We start from the raw sequence: 22,936 nt of genomic DNA, 5'->3' as shown, positions 1-22,936 counted from the left end.
ATAACACAGTGGAATGAGGACTGGACTTAGAGTCAGCTTCAGGGTTCAGATCCTAGGTCTGCTACTTACTCTCTATTGTGGCTAGCCTCCTGTTTTCTCTGGGCTTCAGTGTCCTCATCTGTAAAAGGAGGGGCTTATGTTACATGACCTCCAAGGTCCCTTTAAGCTCTTAACTGGTGATGCTAGGAATGGTGGAAGAGTACCAAAGAAGCTGCTCGCATCACTTTTATTTATTTTGTTTTCCTTTTTTTCTTTTGTTTTTATTTGCATATTTGAATATGTGCTTTTCAAGGGAATTGCAAAACATAATATCTAAGAATAAACCATGCCTTTATCATTCCACTGATCTATTAATATATTAACTGGACAAAAAGGAATGAAGTAAGCCTAGATATTCTTCCCACTCCACTGGTCATGTTTGCAGCCCAATCCTCATAGCCATTCTCCAGGAAAGCAATGCTTATTGAGAAAGGGCCACCCCTCCCCACCAGCTGCCACCTCCAGGGCAGGTAGGTCAGCCTAGCTGAAGCAGCAAGAAACCCTGAGGGAGAGACAAAAGGCAGCAAGTGCCAGGCAAGTCAAACCACCACCATGCTTTCAACTACCATCTGTTTTCACAGCCAATAGAGATTGAGCTTTGGAAACAGCAATGTTTCCTTCCCAGGGCCCATAACCATCCTTCTGGAAAGCAACCTCTATGGAGATGCAACTTGGCACCTTCTCCTGCTGGTGCAACAGCCCCAGCTACTTTACTGCTAGAAAAGGTCTTGCTACCAAAGTCCTTGGCATTGTCAAATGGTTCGACATTAGAAAGTGATATAATTTGGAGATGACATTAACGACCATTGGTTTTGCTGCTGTACCCCAAGGACCATGAGACCTTTCCATCTGATAGAGCTGAAACCTTCCTATATGTCTTGGTTTCCCCCTTGGAATGGGAACTCCTTGAGAGCAGGGACTGTCTGATTTTTCTATGTATCCCCAGGGCTTAGCACAATGTTTTGCATATACTAAACATTTAATATTTTTTTTCATTCATTCATTCTTGATTACATGCTGACATTTAGTGAATGCTACTTTCCTTTCTCTGACTTGCTAGTCATGCCTTTAATGTGTTCTAGATCCTTTCGAGAAATTGAAATAGCTTACTCACTGGTATACAGCGAGTATACAGTTTTCTGATTCTACTCTCTTCCATTTTGTGTCTTTAGGTGTCACTAGGATGCCTAAGACTTTGTATTTACTGATTTACTTTGCCATCTTTAGTTGATCTTTATTATTCACATTCTCTGCTAGAACTGGATGTTTGATTTACATCTTAAACTCAGCCTTTACGGAACTGAACTCATTTTCTTTCCCACCAAACTCTCCTTTTTTCTTAGGTTTTCCTTTTACTATCAAGTGCATCACCCTCCTCCTAGTCATTCAGGCTCACAACCTGCACATCATCCTCAATTCTTCACTCTTACCACTCATAGGCAATGTCTTGTGAGGACATGCCGACTTTACATTTGTAACATCTCTTGTTTATGGTTCTTTCTCTCCTTGACACACCATAATCTCCTCACTTCCAAGTCTAGACTATTAAAATAGCCTGCTAGCTAATTTCGTTACTACAAATCTCTCTTGACTCAAATCTGTCCTCTACTAAGCTGTCAAAGTGGTTTTCCTAAAGTACACATCTGATCACATCACCCTGCTACTCAATAAACTCCAGTGACTCCCTATCACCTCCTGGATAAAATACAACACCCTCTGTTTATCTTTCAAAGCCTTTCATAGCTTGTTCTCTCTGTACATTTCTAGTCTTTTTACACTTTACACCCCTCCACGTACTCTTTGATCCAGTGAAACTGGCTTCCTTGCTGCTTCTCAAACAAGACATTTCATCTCCTGACTGGACATTTTCATTGTCACTTCCCTCATGCCTGGACATCCCCCTCATTTCTGCTTCCTGGCTTCCTTCAAGTTCAGCTGAAATACCATTTTCTCTGGGAATTCCCCTTCATGATAGGAATTTCCTTGTGTTGATCATTTCCTATTTATTCTGTATATAGCTTGTTTGCACATAGTTTTTTTTTACATCTTGTCTCCTCCAGTAGACTATGAGCTTTTTCAGAGCAAGGAATATCATTTGCCTTTCTATTTAATGAAAAATTTAGCATAATACTTGACATATAATAGATACTTTATATGTTCAGCAACTGATTGACTGACTGATACACACACACAAGTATATGTGAATGCAGACACATGTATACTTGAGACCATAGATTTTACTATTATCCTTTTGGGAGTATTGTCTCTTGTGAGTTATTGGTTCTTTTCACTGATGTTCATCTTACAGATTATTTGGGCAGTTTTCTTCCCCTTCCATTTTTGGTGGAAAGCTCCCTTGATCAGAGTTCCTACTCTACAAGCAAATATATTTGCAGTTGCTCTCTGTTGGATGCACTCTGTCACTGGCCAAGAGTCCAGTATTCCTATGTTGTTCATATCAATTTTTTTCAATACCATCTTCTTAACCACCCTTTTGTTTCCTAAAAGTGCCTTTCTTTTTTGAGTTGGTTACCTTCAATGATGGTAGGAACCAAAATACTTTTGTGTGCCTTTGAGGTCTTACATGTATTGCACAGATTATCATAATTCCTATACTTTCTAAGTTCCTTCTGATAGTATTTTCCCATTAGAATCATAATAATACTACAGTTTAATTTTTAGTTAGAGGTTACAATGATAAGGCACTTGGTGGTGATGAATTTCAGTGTCTGGAGTCAAATTCTTGCAGCCTGTCTTTGCAAAAGTTGACCTTTCCCAAATTCATCAAGAAATGCTTGTGGATGCAAACATCTAGGCTTTAATCATACATTGGGAGACATTCTTTGTTAAGTACCTCTCTTGTTCCTAGTATTTTCCAGTGCCTAGTGGAGAGTCTGCTTGTTAGGATTTCAAGTATGTTACTGTATTTCAGATATACTACTATACTTCCATATTATCTTGAACATGGGATCAACAGAGTAAGACTTGAGGAAGTCCTCATATTTCTAGTATCGGGTATCTGAGTGGAAATAAGAGCAAAGTAAAATTGAAACCTTAAGTTTCACCTTCTTAGAATAATGCTGATATCCACCTTACTCTATCCTCAGGTTAACCTATTTGCAATTCATGATGAGCCTGCTCTAAAAATAATGTAAGGATTTATTGAGATTATGCAATATTCTGCCACATTTTCTTCCACAAAAGGCAACTATTCCTGAGCCTCTTTATCACTTGTTAAAAAATGGCATTGAATTTAAAAACAGATATCTATTTTCTGTAATTGCCTTTATTACATTCTGACTATGTTAATACCTTATGGTGAGCATAAATTACTTTATTTCACTGATATTTGACGTTATAGTCTTATTGGTGAAATCATTAAGACTCTCATCTGCCTTGATGTCTTAGTTCTTATAATTTGTATAGATTATAGGCTTCTGTAGAACTTTTTAAAAATAATTGTCCCTTAATTGTGTCCTCAAAAATACAGTGCCTTGAATGTAGTAGGTACCTAATAAATGCTTATTGAATTAAACTACTTAGTGCTGATGATTACATGCCTGACTACAAGTATAGAAGAATAATATGGAAATTTCATTAACAACATGGAAATAATATGGAGTAAATATAAATGAGGATGCCCTGAGTCATCTATCACTATAGATCCAATATGACATTGTGCCACATCTGCTGAAAGTTTTGATATTAAATGACCTTGTAGAGCCATTTCTTCAGACCACTCTAATTAGATCATTAAATGAATTGGAATACTATGTTGGTTCATGCCTTGAATTGCACTTGTATGGGGCATCCAGAGGGGAAATCACCTAAGGAATGTGATCCATTTAAAAGCCATCAACATGATTCATCTTCCAAGAAAAGAAATGTTGTTTTTATTTCAGAAGACAGCCATCACATTATCTTGGCTACATAAAATGCAGCACATCTGGGAATTGTTCTTATGAAAACATTGGCCACAAACTCTATGTCTAATATTTTGGAATTTATTCAGATATTTAAAAGTCTGAAATGAAGTTTAGCACATACCAGACTATTTGGCATCGCTCACACATGTCACCTGATTTTCTGTGGGAAGTAGCCAAGAAACTTTGGTCATGATTCCATGTTGATTTTCTGGGATTGTTCCTGGAGTAGAACTTCTGGATGATATTGATGACAGTTTACACTTAAAAGGTGCTTTGGGATTATATGTATTACTTAATTTGCTCCTTACAACAACCCTATGAGGTGGATTGTACAATTGCTATTATGATCTTTTTATAGAGGCTGAGGGATGTCAAAAGGCTTTTCCAAGATCACTCAGCTAATGAATGACAGAGCCAGGACTTGATTCCAAGTTCTATTGCCTCCACATTCAGTGTCCTTTCCAGTTTATCAGTGATTTTGGTTAACTCTTCAAAATGATCCATTTTATTCCTAATTCCAGCACAAAACTTTGCTGCAACAATTGTAGCCCATTGTCAGTTGTTTTCAATCCAGTAAGGGATGCTATTATTTCCAACAGATTTGCATTTAAGGTCTTCCTCCTCTAAACATGATAGCATTTTATGTCTTTACTATAGAAAATCTGAAGGGACCTTTAGTCTAATTCCCTTGTTTTACCATTGAGGAAACTGAAGAACCTAAAAGAATAGTACAGACTACTAAGAATGCCTGAAAAACATTTTTGAGGGTGGCTAGGTGGCTCAGTGAGTAAAGCAGCGGCCCTGGAGTCAGGAGGACCCGAGTTTGGTTCTGGCGTCAGACACTTAACACCCACACACACACACACACACACACACACACACACACACACACACAAAAGCAACTAGCCGTGTAACCTTGGGCAAGTTACTTAACCTCAATTGCCCTCCAAAAGGCAAAAAACCAACAAAAAACAACAACAAAAACATTTTTGAGCAGAGATTGGCCATCAAAATCAGATTCCTCATCAAAGTGTCACTTCTTATTCAGCAACAGGCATGAATCCTGATGACTTATTAATTTCAAGCTTTGCTTCAATTGCTACCATCCAGACTTACTTGAGAATTTAGAAGACAAACAATAGCACATTTTGTTTTTGCTGTTCCATCTATAGCTATTCTCCCATTTTAAGCTACAAGACCTACTTTTTGTATTAATTCTTTTTGCAAACTCATCAGAGTAAAAGAACAAATGATTCTTCTTTGACCATCTCAGGTATAGAAATGATGAACTGGAAGAATTCTTGAAGTTGGAGTCAGAGGACCTAGGTTAAAATCTTGACTCTGCCATTTACTGTCTATGACTATAGATTAGTCATTTTATATTTCTGGCTGTCTGTTTCTTCATGTGTGAAAAGAAGATGTGGAACTGGATAACCTCAGGAACTTAAGATGTATGAACCTGGGATTTCTATTCTTTTTTCTTCTTTTTGGAGGGGTGAGGGCAGGGCAATTATGGTTAAGTGACTTGCCCAAGGTCACACAGCTGGTAAATGTTAAGTGCCTAAGGCCAGGTTTGAACTCAGGTCCTCCTGACTCCAGGGCAGGTGCTCTATTCAATGTGCCACCTAGTCCCCCCATGGGATTTCTATTCTTATAGTCTGGAATGTAACAGAGAAAGCTTTCCTAAAGAGTACCCTAGTAGTAGTAGTACCCTTTCTAAAGAGTTTTCTAGTAAAAGATTGTTAGCTACAGATAGCTTTGGTTTCTTCTCTTTGAGAACTGCCTGTTTATATCTTTAGACCATCTCTCAATTGGGGAATGACTCTTACTCTTATAAATTTGAATCTATTCCTTACATATCTTGGAAATGACACTTTATCAGAAAAAATTGCAAAGATTTTCCCCAACCATTTCCTTTTTAATCTTAGTTTTATTGGATATGTTTGTTCAAAACAAACAAACAACAACAAGAAAACTTTAAAATTGTAAATTTAAGTAATTCTGAGGACTCACATGTTATACGCATAAGTTTGATAGAGATAACAAAAAAGGAAAATGACAAATGTTGGAGGAGTTGTAGAAAAACAGGCATATAGATATACTGTTGATGAACCTGTGAAAGGATATAGCCATTCTGGAAAGCAGTTATACACAAAATGTTACAAGACAGTGTATGCTCTTTCCTCCCACTATACTGCTAGGCCTAAATCAAAATAGATTAAAGAAAGAGGGAAAAGTCCTATACACACACAAAATATTTTTAGCAGCCTTTTTTGTAGTGGCAGAAAAACCCCAACAACCACACCTGGAAGCTAAGGGAATTCCCATCAGTTGGGGAATGGCTGAAGAAATTGTGGCATGTGAATTTGATGGAATACTGTAAGAAATGTGGTTCAAGAAATGAACAAAAGAGGATTTCAAAGAGACATAGACAGTCTTGCATGAATTAATGAAGAATGACATGAGCAGAATCACAATATCAATTTATATTAGAACATCAGTATTATAAAAGTGAACAATTTTGAAGACTTATATAAACTAATGAAGAATGAAATGAGTAGAACAAGGAGAGTAATTTATACAATAAAAACAACATTGTAAAGACAAGCAACTTTAAAAACTATAAGAACTATGATCAACATAATGATAATCCTGATTCTAAAGGACTGATGATAAAGCACGCTAGTACCCTTTTGATGGAGATGTAATAGATTCAGGGTAAAGAATAAGATGTGTATATAGCACCCCCCCATGTGCGTATGTGTATATGTGTCCATGGACATATGTGTGTGTATATGTAAATTTTTTGAACATGGCCAATAAGGGAATTTATTTTGTTTGACTGTACTCCTTTGTTGCAGGGAATTTGTTTTTATTTATTTTCTTTTTTCCCCAGTGAGGTGAGAGGAAGACAAAATAAACTTCTGTTCATTAAAAAATAACACCTTAATTATAAAAAAAAAATAATTATTAGAGAGAAAAAATGTCATGTACTCCAGGAAATGCTTTGGTGTAATGTTCATATTTTCTTTCCTTTTGAGTTCCTTTTAGCATTAAAAAATGTTGCTAATATATACTGTAGTGATTTATGGCATTAAATTTGCCTAGATTCGATTTTGCAGCAATTAAGAACTTATTAGGAGACTTGCTTGTCTGTTGCCTTTTCACTGCTATCCAGTGCAGTTATGTGTCAATAGTAGCAACAGGAAGAGAAGGCCTGAGCTGGATGAAAAGACCCCAAGTCCAGAAAAGTGCATAGACATGAGTCTGACCATATGCATAGGAGAGGTTTTAACTCCAAGAAGTCAAGGACATTTGATTGAAAAGGGATGGAAAAAGTGAATTTTAGTTTCATACAAGAGACAGATAAAAATTCAAAATAGAAGAAAAGGAACAGAAGGAAATCAGTTTCAGAATGTAGAGTGGGTTGTGGGAATCCATCAGTACATTTCAAAATACAAGAGGACAACTGGCATTTGAATGTTATAGTGGAGTTTGTGTTGTTTGGGTTATTTAAAGATGAAGGATGATGTTAAATAATTTATTTGAATGAAGGAACAGTAGATTTACAGTGTTTGGCCACTAACAGAATCTGGAAGTGATTCCTATCTTCCTATTCACTAGGCATCTGAAATGTGATGTATTTGGTAATTATTCTACCCTGTACAGTAATAGTCTTTCCCAGATGTACTCTAGGCCTCCAACAGATTTACTAGCAGTATAGTAGAGCTGTTGCTTGACAAAGACCAAAATGCTACCATTAAAAATGTTTTATTAAAACATTAATATTGATAATCAATACAACAATAAGGAGAGACATCATGATACAGAGGACTGAGGGCTGGGCTTGAAGTCAGGATGACCTGGGTTCAGGTCTTGCTTCTGATTTTTACTGACTATGAGACCATAAATTAAATCATTTAACCTCTTAGTGCCTAAAGCTATTCTAAAAAACAAAAAATTACAGACAAATTGCTGATCTATATTGGTGGCCAGAATTTTCATTGTGGGAGTGCCCCACATTGACAAAATTATTAGATCAGACTAAAAAAAGTGAAGCTATATATATATATATATATATATATATATATACATATGCACCCATACATACACACACATTTGCACATTCACACATAGCTACAAATATATGCACAACTACAAATATATACACACACACACAAGCACAAACAGCTTAGTAATTATTTATATATAAATTAATCTCAACACATAAAGTATCATCACAGTTTTCCAGTAATGGCCTCTGTAGCACCAATGCAATATTTACAGCCCCCATGATCATGATCAACACTGTGACTATAAATATTGCATGATGTTCAGTTGCAAAATATAACAAAGTCTCCCTATAGAGGACAGAATTGAAGCATTTATTTAGACACCAGAAAATTGAATCTCCAAACCAGCAAGCTGATTCCATCATAGTAGTAATGAAGTTAAAAAGCCATAACAACACAGAGTGGTGCCATCCTTCAGTCTTCCCACAAACCAATACAAGATCAATATTTATTCACAAACCTCTCTGTCTCCTTGCCGGAGCACATCTGTCTCCCACCTTCTCTCTGGCTCTGGTTCTGCTTCCCTTCAGCAAACTCCTCCCACCACAGGCTTCATGAGACTATATTCAGCCAATCAGGGGGCAGAGTTTATCTTCACAGCAGTGAAGCTTCCTGTGGACTCTGCTCCACCCTTTAGCAAATTCCCTCCATCACAGGCTCCATGTGATTACATTCAGCTTATTAGGAGGCATAGTTTACTTTCAAAGCAGGAGAGGTCTTCAAACTCCTCTAGGTCTGTTAAGGGGCAGGGAAGATCTTCAAATTCCCATTCCCATTATAGCCTCTAAGTTCCTATCAGAATTCTTCAGTCATTAATTTTTCTTCTTATATGGTCCTAATGTAATATGTATTTTGTCATGTTTTTCTTCCACTTTTGTATTCTTTCCATTTTTTTCCAGCTTTCTTTGCACTCCTCCTAGTTGATCTTAAATACTTTGTAGTATTCTATTACATTCATGTACTATAATTTATTTAACCATTCTTCTTTGTTTGAACATTTACTTTGCTTTTTCTTTTTCAATTCCTTATAATGCCACTATGAAAATCTCTGAGAAGATAATTTTGGGGATTGTTTTTTGATAAAATTTTCAAGGAGTATTCCCAGTGTTAGAATTATTAGGTCAGAACAATGATATCTCAAATGAAGCATATTGGATAGGAATTGTTGGTTAAACTTATTTTTGTTGGCAAGGGGCCAATTCTTCCTTAAAACTTGAGAGAGATGGACAAGACTCAGAAGAGAGTGATGAGAGAATGATCAGGCTTGAAAAATGGGACCTAAGAAGCTACAGAGATTATGATAGTAACTGTTTTTACATTGACAAGAGAAGCATTTGCCCCCTAGGATGGTACAACTCTTCTGAAATCCCCAAAGATTTAGATTTAAAATCAGTTCAGCTAAACTCTATGAGTTTGACCTAAGCAGTCATTGATAGGGTGGGGCAGGTGGCTCTTGGGCAGAGGGAGCTAATAACCTTCATTCTTCTTTAGCATCATAGAATAACTAAGGTTAGCACTTCACTAATAAGTAATGAGAGCTCCCATCTCTGACTGCTGCACAGCACATGAACTTCAACTTGCCCCTCGTGGAAAAGTTTTGCTTCTTCTGGGGTCTTCACCAATGGGGGCTGGTGGCTCAGGATTTCTTTCTCCATTTCCAACCGAATTTCTCTTTAAAGCCCGATCTGAGGAAGCTTTTTTGAGATGTTTGACTCAGGTAGGAAAAGTGCTTATTATACTTCTGGGAACAGATGTTGCCATTGTCAGAAATGTGCAGTCGCTCCGGTTACATTCTTGTTCTGAACCAGACGTGTGATTCCAGTGATTTAATAATAATAGTAGTAGCTAACATTTATATAGGATTTGCTAAACTCCTTCCAGTTATCATCTCATTTGATTCTCACAACAGCCCTCGGTGCAGGTGCTATCATTACCCCCCATTTTACAGATGAGGAAGTGGAGGCAAAAGAGGTCAACTGACTTGTCCAGGCTCACACAACTACTAAGTGTCTGAGGTAACATTTTAACTCAGGTCTTCCTGATTTCAAGGTTCCCTCGCTATCCACTTTATCATACAGATTCTGTTTCTCAGAATGATATCTCCCCTCTTATTTGGCCCTCAATAAGAGACAGTATGATCAATAGTGGGAAAAGCAGAAGGGCTGGACTTGGGGTACTTGGAGGCATGAACCCTGCATTAAAATCCTTGATCTCTTTAGGCAATGACTTCAATGAATTGCTGTTTCTTGATCTGTAAAAGGAAGGGGTTGGATTCAGTGAGCCCTGAGATCCTTTTCCAGCTTTCTGGAGTCTCAGTTTTTCTCTGAGTGTCCCTTCCTAGGAATTCTAGGACACAGGGATACTTTTATCCCAATGTGTCTAGTGGGGGCCCAGGGCTGCACTTGAGGACCTAGAGGGCTGCACGTGACCTCAGGGCCACAGGTTCCCCACAGCTTACCAGGTCTTTTGGACTTCAGGGATCTTTTTTGTTGACTCCCACCCTTGTTATTTTCTAACCAGATTATTTGGATTTTTAGGAAGCCAACATAGTCATTTGTATTGTTAATTTGCATTTTTAGGTTTCTGTATTTCGTGTTTTTATGACGTACTATCATATAATAATCCTGTCACCCTATTGAACATAGGCATCTGGACATATTTGCACATCTCAAATATATCTACCTTTTCCCTGGAAATTTTAGCAAGAGAACAGGATTCTATATTTTGGACAGGCAAGGGGATGCACCCAATAATTGCTTGAGTTGTCCTCAGTATTAATATTATTTTTTTCATTGTAACTTCTTTGGGGGGGGGTGGAGCTTGGAATCAAGAAAACTCATCTTCCCAAGTTCAGATCTGGCCTTAGACACTTACTAGCTGTGTGACCCTGGGTAAGTCACTTAACCCTGTTTGCCTCAGTTTCCTCATATATAAAATGATCCGGAGAAAGAAGTGGCAAACCTCTCCAATATCTTTGCCAAGAAAATTCCAAATTGGGTCACAAAGAGTCAGACATGATTGAAAAACAACTCAACAAAAACAACAAACCTCTTTGGGGCACAGGTAGGTGGATTGTCTTTTCCCTGAAGTACTGAGTGTTGTATGACTTATTTTATATATCACCTAGCATAGCTAGATGGTTCTGGATAGATTGTTGGGCCTGGAGTCAGGGAGACCTGAGTTCAAATTTGGACTCAGATACTTATTATCTATGTGTTCCTTGGCAAGTCACTTAACTCTGTTTATCCCAGTTTTCTCTTCTATAAAATGAGCTGGAGAAGGAAATGGCAAACGACTCCAGTATCTTTGCTAAGAAAACCCCAGAGTCAATCATGACTGAAACAAAGAATAACAACAATCTTACGTATCCATTAAATAGCAATAGAGTAAAATTCACTGAATAGTGAAAGGGGCCATTAGGTGGATAGAGTGCAATGACTTCAGGAAGACCCAGCCTCAGACACTTAGTAGCAGCAGGAGCCTGGGCTAGTCACTTAACCTCTACCTTGGTTTCTCCATATGTAAACCGAAAATAACAATAGCCCCTACCTCTTATGTTTATCTTGAGGACAAATTGAGGTAACATTTGTAAAGTGCTTTGCAAACCATAAAGCACTCTGTAAATGCTAGCTAGCTATTATTATTAGATGGCCCAATGGAAATCATTTCAACTAAGCATTAGTTTCCTCATCTGTAAAAATGAGAGGCATTGGACTAGATAATTTCCCTTTCAGAGCTAAATTCTATGATCCTCATCTCTTTGAATATCATCTTAAAAATTTGGTCCACATCCTTATTTTGTGGAACAGGGCAGGAATGGAGCTTTCTGTAGTCAAATTCTATCAAGAGGAAAATCAGACTGATTTTAGGGAACGTTGTGCCCACTTACAACCTTTTATTTTTGATAGACCTAATAAAGTCCATGGACTTTTGATCAGTTAATGATTTGTTAAGGACTGAAAAAAGATGTGAAATTTGTCCACTGAAGGTGTCCATTCTTATTAGAGATATTCTCATCACCAAATACATCTTACATAATGCTATAAAATCATATTTGATTTCTGGGGGGAGTGTCATACCCTGGAAAATGTGCTGGATTTGGAGTCAGAGTCTTTTAGCATCCTCGCTTGTCTATCTGTCTTACATTGTTTCAATAATTTAACTTTGCCAAGCTGAGGTTCCTCATTTGTAAAATGGAGTAGATCATGATGGGGTTTGAACCAGATGACCCCTCTCAGGACCATTCCCACTCTAAATCTATGATTCTATAATGTTTTTGGTAACTTAATCCAGTAAGGAGGAGAAGGTAGTTTGGGTCAGAGCTTACCAGAAACATTAGTTTGGGCTGTGTTTTCTCAGAAAATAGTGCAGCAAAAAAAATAATATTTTACTCAACTCTTCAAAGATTTTCCTTCCCCCCTCCCACATTATTTTTATTGGAAAAACAATCTAGGTTGCTCTGGTTAATTTCATATGACTATTTTATTTTACATGAAGATTTGTAGCACAAAGGATTGGTTTCCTTTTCTTGCTTTATCATTATGACTGGCATTGATACATGCCATTTAGCTGTCTATTCCATAAGTAGGTTTCTACCTGAGGTGAGTCAAGCAACTTCTTTATTCTGGATCACCAAATCCTAGTTTTAGAAGGAACCTTAAATATCATCTAGGTTAAGTGTTTTTCAAGTGGTAGACTGGGCCTCACCTCCCCCACTGCATCACAGTGACTTTGACCCATAGAGCTTTTTCTTTTCATTTTCTCTACTCATTCTTTTCTCTTTCCTTCTTTTAGTAACATGAAAAAGTCTTGCTACCTGTATCTGATAGTCTTTTCACAAGCATTTATTGAGCACCCACTATATCTGTGCACTGGGGAGATACAATGATAAGAATGATGTTCCTGCTCTCAAGGAGCTTTCATTCTAGTGGGAGGGTGTGTACATCTATACGTGTCTACAAAGTATGAGTTAAATAGACAGCGGGTGATTGGGAGCAGGGAGACACTTGAAGCTGGAGGGTGAGCAGGAAAGACCTCTTATAGAAGGTGACCCTTGATGTGAGTGTTGAAAGAAACTGGAGATTCTGAGAGTGGGAGGTAAGGAAGGAATACATGAAAGCATGAGGTATAGCCAGTACAAAGGCACAAAGGTAGGGTATGGAATGCCATCTATGAGGAACAGTAATCAGTGAGGCATTTCTAATTTTTGATCTCTTCTTCCCCTCCCCATCTTTGTGTATTGTCTTACCCTATTAGATTGTACTTGAGGGCAGGGACTGTTTTTCTTTTTTTTTTTTTAATTGTGTTCCCAGCATCTAGCACTGTGATTAGCACTTAATAAGTGCTTAACAAATGTTTATTGGATTGAATTTTCAGGGATTACAAATCTCTCTGATTTGCTCCTAGTTATGACCACTCCACTATCTTTGCCAAGAAAATCCCAAATGGGGTCATGAACAGTGGGATACAATTGAATTGACTAAACACTAAATGTGTTTGGCTTATTCTATCTTCTCTCTTATATCTCTTTTATCTTCTCTTTTCTTTTTTTCTTGATCTTTCCTTAATGTATTCTTTTACTACCACCAGAGAATAATTCTCAGTTTACTTTAAATATTGTGAAATTCCAAGGACTCCAACCCAGTGTCCCACTGGCATATTCACAAATCTGCAGTGAAGAAAGTTGGGAAGCAAACATCTGCTAAATAATACTCTTCCCTCCAACCTCAACCAGAAGAAATAGAAGGGACCTTAGTAGTCATCTAGTCTAACAATAACATCAAACTCTGGTCCAGTGTAGTGACACATGCCTATCATCCCTGCTACTGGGGGATAAAAGTGGTGGCAGATCACATAGGCTTGGGAATTCTTGAGCTACTGTAGGGCTTAAGTTGATCAAGGATCAGCACCAATATAGGGAGCCCCAGGTAGTGGAGGACCAACCAGTAGACTGCCTATGGTGAGCTCAACTGACTCAGGTCAGAAAAGTAGAGGTTAGTTTCATTTTTGGTCAGTATTATATTAAGATCATGAGTGTCCTTTGTACTTCTAGTCTGTGTGAGATAAGGCAACTGGATCTCAAAAAACAAAGACAAAACCCACTGAAGTCTGAATTCATTGGCAACTTTCCTGATATGAAGGACCATCTCTCAAATGCATAGGTCAATCCTAATCCTGATAATCCCTGGGGAGTGAATTTAGGAATTAGCTTTAGGAATTAAGTTTTACAAATTAAGTCTGGTTTTGAACTGTTAACCTGTGCATATGTGTATGTATGGAGGTGGGAGTGGATTTTTTCCTTAACTTACACAGATTTGGAAAATGTTTTGAGAGAAATGATTTTCCAGAAGTATAGTGAAAACTAATTGCTATTTTTCTTCAAAATAGGTACTCATTTTACTTTCTTCCCCTGCAGAATTTTGTCCGTCATCATTGGGTACACAGACGGCGCCAGGAGGGAAAATGTAAGCAGTGTGGTAAGGTAAGGGGTTCAGCTATCTTGTGATCTTTGCACCAGTATTCCTTCTGGCATCATCAAGTACTCTGGGGTACATGAGTATTGTTTCCCATGTTAAATGAGTTGTGGGTCCATTCCAACTCTGTCATGAAACTCCAAGTCCCTTCCCTTAGACAAGAGGAAACATTCACCTACATACAGCCTGGAACCACACTCACTTCATGACTTTCTAGCTATCTTCATGATATACTCATCTATTTTATATATTGTCTTCCCCTGTTAGAATGTAAATTTCCTGAGTGCAGCACCTGTGTGTTTTTCTTTCTAGCCTTTAGCAAAGTGCTAAAGCATAGTAAGCACTTTATATGTTTCCATTTCATTCTGTTCTTTTCAGAGAGAACACATTTCTCAAAACTGCTTTAGGATGTTCAGTATGTTCCCTAACATAGTCAGTGAGAATCCGTTAACCTCATTAGAGGGCATTATTACATTTAAGAAGTGATAAATTGGCTTCTTTCTGTAAGCCTGGTGTTCAGTAGGAAAAATCTCTTTGGTGGTTAAATCTTACTAATGAGAACTGTTGGCCTGTAATATTTATTTGCTCAACAACTGACTATTAGGTTGCTGAGCAACAATGCTTGTCAATGAAGGTCTGAAATGAATTGATCTGAAGGGAAACCCAGCCAGAAGTTCTGAATGCAGTGTTTTGCTAGGACCTTATCCAGTGGTGGGAATATATAGTGCTTTGCTCCCAACAGCCCTGTATGAGACCTTTCTCCTTGCTGGCTTCTAGCATGTGCTATGCACACTTCTTGTTTTTATTGAACCCATGGTGGGGCTGGCAGGGGGAGAGGGGTGGCAGTGTTGGGGAAAAGGTCCACAGTCACTTGCAAAGGCAAGGAAGGAAAGATGTCTGCTACTTTTAGAGTCGCTTCTAGGTATTATCCTTTTTAGTGGACTAGTTGGGCAGGGGAATAGGCACAGAACAGGCTTCTTTTCATGTTTTTGTAACTGGAGATTCTTTTTTTTTAATAAAAATCTTTTGAGGATGCTGCCGTCCTTGAACCTATCAATCACTCCCATTTTAGGGTGCATTTCTAGGAACTCATTGGTGTGGTTTCAGTCTCCCCACTGACAACAGTTTTTTCTACCTTCTCATCAAGTGGGAGTTGTACCTATTATCATTCTATCGAATCATCCCAAGAAGATCTACCCCTTGCATGAAAGATTTCCTTTTGTCCTTTTAATATCCCAGATGTATCAGAGTACCACATGGGCTATCCATCTGTTGTCTCTCATTCTCACCACAGGAAAGATCTTCCTCTTCTCCTGGTTCTGTCACCCGTAATGTCATACATGGCACCTTGAACAAAATCTATTTTGAGTAAAATACTCAAGCCAGCTTTAGGGCCACCATGAAATTTTATTTGTTTTTTTTTGTCATTTTAATTCTTTTAAGATTATGGTAGTCAAGGAGCCACAGTCATATAGTATCACTGGTAGACTATTATTGTTAAGTTATTGGCGCTTTACAGATATAAATAGTTTAGAATCATTGAAACCCCACAGTTTTGCAAAAGCATTAACATATCTCTTCTTCCTGCTCAGCCTACATTTAACTATTATCAGTCTACAGTGGTTGTTTGAAAAAGACATATTAATATACTAAATCACTGGTCTGCCTGTCCAGCCTCATGCCATAACCTGGGCAATATAAGTTATTTGTTTACTTTGTTTTTCCATTTTTAAATAGAACTTTTCTCTCTATAGGCACAGTAAAATTAAAATGAAAAGAAAGAGAAGAAAAGAATGAGAGAAAGTAAAGAAAGACTGGTATTATAAGGGAAAAATACAGGGAGAAGAGAGATATAGGAAAAGGAATAAAACCAAAGATACTGAAGAATGGAGTGAATGATATAGAATGAGAAAGGAGTAAAAAGAAAGTAAAGATAAAGGATGAGAGTAAAATAGAGAAGGAAGTGACAGGAATGGCTTATTAGGTTGTGAAATAGATTATACCCTAATCACTTTACCAGTAGGTAGAGTTTCCAAGTGATCAGTATTTGTTACTTTATTGGAAAAGCTTGTGGCACTTTTATTGAGAGTTTTTTTAAAAGAATTTTTATTTTGGTAGTTCTAGCTGTAATCTTTGAAGTTGTAATGAATGTAACTTGGGATCCCTGTTCCTCAAAATGTAAATGGAAATTTGGTAGGCCAGTCTTTGGTAGTTAGTTTGGTTTGGTAGTTAGTCAGGTTATCTAAGAGTTCTCCTAGTTCCTGTGGCTTTGCTTTTGACTTAGAATGTACTTTTGAGAAAAATTACAGTAGGAAAGAATGGCAGTCATACTGAAGAAATTGGGGAATAGAGGGGAGAACCAACCAGTATTACATCTGAGACTGTCTAAACAGAGAACTAAGTGATAACCACTGACTGTCATCTAAAAGAAAGATAGATCAACGGAATTGGTGTTACTCACTGACTGCGTGAGGACGTATGAGTTACTATGTTACTCTTCCTGTCTAATGTGTGGTAATCACCTTGTTCCATTCAGCTTGTCTTTTCCTGCCCTTCTATGTGAGATGGGCCCCATGACCTCAACCAATGTTGATCGCTCGACAACCTACTCAGACAGTCCTGGATGCAGTAATGAGTGAGGTTTCCTCCAGATTCTCCCTCCAAACCCTGCCCAGTTTCTCTAGCATGTCTACTATTCAATCCTCAGCTTCTCAGGCATTGGTTAAATCTATTCTCAAGGAAATGTATTAGGTGTTGACTATATGAAGACAAAAACAGAATAGTCTCTGTCTTGAAGAGCTTGCAATTTATAGGAGAGAGAAGTAAGAGAACAAGTATATATAGATAAGTAAATAAAAATTAAACAAAAAGTAAATACAAAGTTTCACAGTGGGTAGAAAACAGTAACAGATGAGGAAGGTAAGAAAGGCAATGTTTGGATGGTGGGACTTGACTTTTGCCTCTGAAGGGCTCTCTAGGTTCCTAGAAGCTTAAAGTAAGGAAGAAAGCATTCTAGACATAGACTGTGCAAGGTAATGGAGTAGGGAAATTATATGCCATTTATGGGGAATAGAAGGAAGCAGATCAGTTTGGCTAGAGCATAAAGTGAAGACGTAAAGATGGAAAATGGAGTACTGTGTATGAGGAACAGCAATGAGGCAAGTTTGAGTGGACCATGAAGTATGTGAAAGGGAGTAATGTACAACTAGACTGGAAAAGTTTTTTGTGAATGTCTTTAAACTCTAAAGTGAGGAGCTTGGATTTGATCCTAGAAATAAGAGAGAGATTGAGACTTCTTGATTGGAGGAGTGACACGATCAGAATTGTGCTTTAGGAATATCAGTATAAATGTGGGTCTCTATTGATTGCCCTACCCCACTTAAAATGAATTACTCTTGTTAGGTAAGCACAATTCTTGATTGAACCAGTCATAACCCAGTGTAGAGGTTGAACAGTGCCTGTGTACCTCCTGGTATTAACCAAAGCCATTTCTTGAGAATCTTAGTTATTAAGTTTTATACAAGTTCCAAGAATTAAGGTCAGAAAAGGGATATTTATCTATCTGTCTATAGAGAGAAAGAAAATGAGCCATTAGCTCAACAGGCATCTTAGAGCAGAAGACTCAGGGTAAAACCACCAATGTACCCATTTACTCAAGGACTAAGGGAAATCCCAAGAAACGGCTTCTTTTCCCCCAGTTTTCTCTCCCAGTGTCTTTCTATTCACAGACACAATAATATAATCTGCTGTTTCATTACCATCTGAATTATTCTTTAACTACAAATAAGTCAGGGGTTAATAAGAGTAGATATAAATGTATATTAAGACTGGGAGCTCAGCTGCTTTCTTAATATTGGGAATTTTCCTATTTGGGGGTTCAGAGCAATTATGATTGACTTTATAACTTTCCACTTAAAATAGACTCCCAGAGGTTCAGAGGAAGGGACTACATGAATGATAGGGGTCATTATAGTTCCACTAGGCTTAAAGTGTGTGGAGGATAGATTAAAGAAGTTTGGAGGAGACAGGAGTCACAGAGATAAATTAGGAGGTTACTGTCATAATCCTGGTGAAAAGTGATGAGGGCTTGAACATGTATATGGTGTGAATGGAGAGCAAGAGAGGAATAAGAAAGATTTTGTGGGGATCCCTTATGAATTGAAGAAAATCAGAGTAATTGTATAATTCAGCCCATGTCTTGACAACTTTCCATGCCTATTTTAAATTGTTAGAAAACTTTAGTTATGTTAATAGTTAACTAAGTTAAAAATAAAATGATCACCAATAAGCTAAACCTAGCTTTTTCCTGTAGAAAGTAAGCAGTGTCGTTAGACTTTATTCCCTTTTTACACAAAACTGTTATATGATATTATTAGCCACATATTTCAGGTTGCTAGAAGAAGAGAGACAGTCAACAGAAGCTCAAGTATATTCAATATGGAGATTTTTATAAAAACGACTTTTAGTGCTGTAGTAATCCGAAAGGAGCCCTTCATCCTCTGTCCGTCCTTCCTGCATCTCTTCCAGAGGGACATTGTTATTTGTAATGCCTAAGTCATCAAACTCTAAACTTTCCCTCCATGTTCATATTTTTCAAAATTTGATTTCATAGTACATAATGAAGTCTCTCTTAACAATTGAATATTCAGTGTTCAAACAGCCATGGCATCTGCCAACGCCCACAGTGGCAGATTTTTTTAGACAGACTCTTAAAATTGAGTAATTAAGAATCTGGATCTCTTTACAGCACTGAGATCCTAGCCAAGATAATTCCCCTACAGCAGGTGGCATGTGAGAACCACAGCTATAGAGACTGTGATAGGACTCTGTTTATGTTAACATGTTAGACAGTGACACCAAAACCATCCTTCCTTGTAGCTCCACTAGGCTGGAATCCCAAGAAGCACAGACCTGAAAATATACGACTCAGAAATTCACTACGTTTTCAGAATAAACATGTTACCCAGTGCCCCCCACTGGAATCGTCACAGGAAGAGATTAGTTCAATCTGTCCATTTTGTAGATGAGAGGCAGTGCATCATAATGGAAAGAACGTTGGACTTGAAGTAAGGAAGACCTGAAGTTGAATTTTACCCCAGACCCTTATTAATCTCTTCAAGCCTTATTTTCCTTCTCTATAAAATGGGGATAATAATAATACCTAACAGGATTGGCATAAGAATCAAATCAGATAACATATATTAAATACTTTGTAAACCTCAATGGACTCTATAACATAATTATTTTAAAAAATTTAAAATTTATTTAGTTTTAGTTTTCTACATTCACTTTTATGAGATTTTGAGTTCCAAATTTTTCTCCTTCCCTTTCCTCCCCCCTCCCCAATACAGCATGCAATCTGATATAAGCTATATATGTACAATCATATTAAGCATATTTCTACCTTATTCCTGTTGTGAAAGAAGAATCAGAACAGAAGGGAAAAACCAAGAGAAAGAAAAAAAAACAGAAAAAAGAGAAAACAGTATGCTGCAATCTAGATTCAGACGCCATAGTTCTTTCTTTGGTTGGGGATTGCATTTTCCATCATGAGTCTTTTGGAATTGTCTTAGGTCACTGTATTGCTGAGAAGAGCTAAGTCTATCAAAGTTGGTCATCGCATAATATAAAACATGAATTATTGATGATCTTAATGATGATAGAGAGAATGAAGAAGACAATGATGGATTCAGAAGGTTTGAGACATTTGCTCAAGTTACTAAATTGAATTTAAACCCACATTCTCTGACTATAGGTCTAGTGCTCTTTCCATCATGTATGCTATTCCTATTTGTTTACTCTTAGTATTTATATAACTATTCTTAAGGAAGTTAAAAAAGGCTCCTTGTTAGTCACTGGGTGGCAATTTGTGTTTTTGCATTCGAAGCCATAAGTATGTTTGCCGGTGCTATCCTATCACCTGCATAGAGAGAGAAGCACAGTATAGTCCAAGAGAACTAGTTAAAGCTAGAAGATTTAAGCTAGGGTTCTAGTTCTATCACTTGCTAGCTTTATGACCCTGACAAAAGAAATTAACCTTTCAGGGCTTTATGTTCCACATTTGTAGAATGGAAATATTAATGTTTGCCCTATATAATAACTGTGTTATTTTGGACAAGCATTTTGTAGTAGTCTACATAATTGGGAGTGATTCATTCTTAATTACAGTTAATTAATTCTTAATATATCAATTTTAGTCACAACATTTGAGGAATTTTTCCTTGCTGCCTACAAACATACCTGTGTTTCTCCTATCTGTAAGGATACTTCACTTGATGGTATCATCCACTTAATAGTTTTTTTTATTTTTCCAATTATATGTAAAGATAGTCTCAATATGCACTTTTATAAGGTTTTTGAGTTCCAAATTTTTTCCCTCTTTTCCTTCCCCCCTCCCCAAAATGGCATGCAATCTGATATAAGTTATATATTTGCAGTCATATTAAACATATTTCCATATTAGTCACATGGTGAATGAAGAATCAGACCGAAAGGGAAAAGTCACAAGAAAGAAAAAAAAAACAAAAGAGAAAATAGTATTTTTTTGAGCTGCATTTAGACTGTAGTTCTTACTCTGTATGTGGATGACATTTTCCATCATGAGTCTTGTGGAACCTTCTTAGATCATTGTATTGCTGAGAAGAGATAAGTCCATTAAAGGTGATCATTGCACAGTGTTGATGTTACTACTTACAGTGACTTACTCAGCATCAGTTTGTGTAAATCTTTCCAGGTTTTTCTGAAGTTCACCTGCTCATCATTTCTTATGGAACAATAGTATTCCATTACATTTGTAGACCACAACTTGTTCAGCCATTGCCCAGTTGATGGGTATCCCTTCAATTTACCATTCTTTTCTACCACAAAAAGAACTGCCGTTAATATTTTTGTATGTGTGGGTCCTTTTACATTTCTATAATTTTTTGGGGGGATACAGACCTAGTAGTGGTATTGCTGGATCAAAGGGTATGCACAATTTTATTGCTCTTTGGGCATAGTTCCAAATTGCTCTCCAGAATGGTTGGAACAGTTCACAACTCCACCAACAATGTATTAGTGTTTCAATTTTCCCACATCTTCTCCAACATTTATCATTTTCCTTTTTACTCATATTAGTCAGTCTCATAGGTGGAAGGTGGAAGATGGTGTCATCACCTTCAGCTATAATCTTACCACCCTTCTCCTTTTCATCTACACAAAAAGACTATACTCATGGACTTCATTTCCTCAACTTCTATTCACTTTTCAACTGTTTGCACCACTTGACTGAAACTGCTTTCTTCAAGGTTATATATAAATAATCTAAATGCCAAATCTGATTTTTTGGTAGGCCTTATCTTACTTGATGCTTCCATTGTTTTTTTATGCTGTTAAATACCCTGTCTTTCTTGACACTCTTCCCTCTCTCCCTTTCTATGACATTGCTCTTTCTTGGTTCTCTTACCCTTTTTAGCATTATCTAACCTCCCCCCCCACCTCCACATATATAAGGTTCTTTCCCATATCCAAGGTGATTTCTGTTGTCTCTCCGGTGTTGTATTGCCAACTGCCTGCTGGGCAACTCCGTTGTGGTGTCCCATTTCAAATTAAACATTTTCAAAATGGAATTTAATATCCTCTTTGTTGTTCCACAAACAAGACATTCCATTTCTTAGATTGTAGTATTTTCTCTGGTTGTCCCCCATGTCTGGAATGTTCTGTCAACCAACTGGCTTCCCTTTAAGTCCCAACTAAAATCCTATCTTCTATTAGAACCTTTTCCTAACCTGTCTTAATTCAGATTCCTTCCCTCTTTACATTTTTCCTATTTATTCTGTATATAGCTTGTTTGTATATATTTTTGGTCTCCCCTGTTAGACTGTGAGCTGCTTGAGGGCAGAGACAGTCTTTGGTCTGTTTTTGTGTTCCCACTACTTAGCATACTGCGTTTGGCACATATTAGGTGCTTAATAAATATTTATTGATTGAGTCTTCACTAAAACTACCCTCTCTCCACCACCTACCTATTTATGTAGAGAGCTTTTCCAATCTTCTAATCATCATGGTTCATAACCTTAGAGTCAACCTTGATACTTCCTTTTCCTTCACACCTCCCTATCCAATCAGTTCCAAAGTTTTTTCAACTCTATCTCTATAAAATCTGTCATATTCATCTTCTTTTCTCTCCATTCACATCCCCACTGCTCGAGTTTAATTCTTTATTACCTCACTTGTACTATTTCAAATAGACTTTATATCCATTTCCCTGACTCCAGGCTCTCTGTTTTCCAATTCTTCCCTTCCACACAGCTGTAAAACTAATATTTATAATACACAGATCTGACTGTATCATTCTTCTGCTAAAAATACCCAGTGCTTCTTTATTACCTATAAGATTAAATGTAAACTCATCACCAGCTGGGTATTTAAAGCCTCCCACAGTCTG

General features: G+C 37.3%; 1 protein-coding gene across 3 annotated transcripts in view; it reads left to right on the top strand.

Annotated features, from left to right (window-relative positions):
- Window positions 1-22,936, top strand: part of DGKI (diacylglycerol kinase iota) — a 586,838-nt gene that overhangs the window by 237,781 nt on the left and 326,121 nt on the right. For all 3 annotated transcript variants that reach the window (XM_069087305.1, XM_069087306.1, XM_069087304.1), the window contains exon 6: window positions 14,454-14,519. In XM_069087305.1, the coding sequence (XP_068943406.1) occupies window positions 14,454-14,519 (66 nt within the window). The remainder of the gene's footprint in view (window positions 1-14,453; window positions 14,520-22,936) is intronic.

The sequence above is a fragment of the Petaurus breviceps genome, unplaced genomic scaffold, assembly GCF_028583685.1.
Source record: "Petaurus breviceps papuanus isolate PSGF00001 unplaced genomic scaffold, PetGlider_PUasm1.0 181, whole genome shotgun sequence".
Taxonomy (NCBI): domain Eukaryota; kingdom Metazoa; phylum Chordata; class Mammalia; order Diprotodontia; family Petauridae; genus Petaurus; species Petaurus breviceps.
Note: the sequence above shows the minus strand (reverse complement) of the source record. Positions and strands in the feature narration are given on the sequence as shown.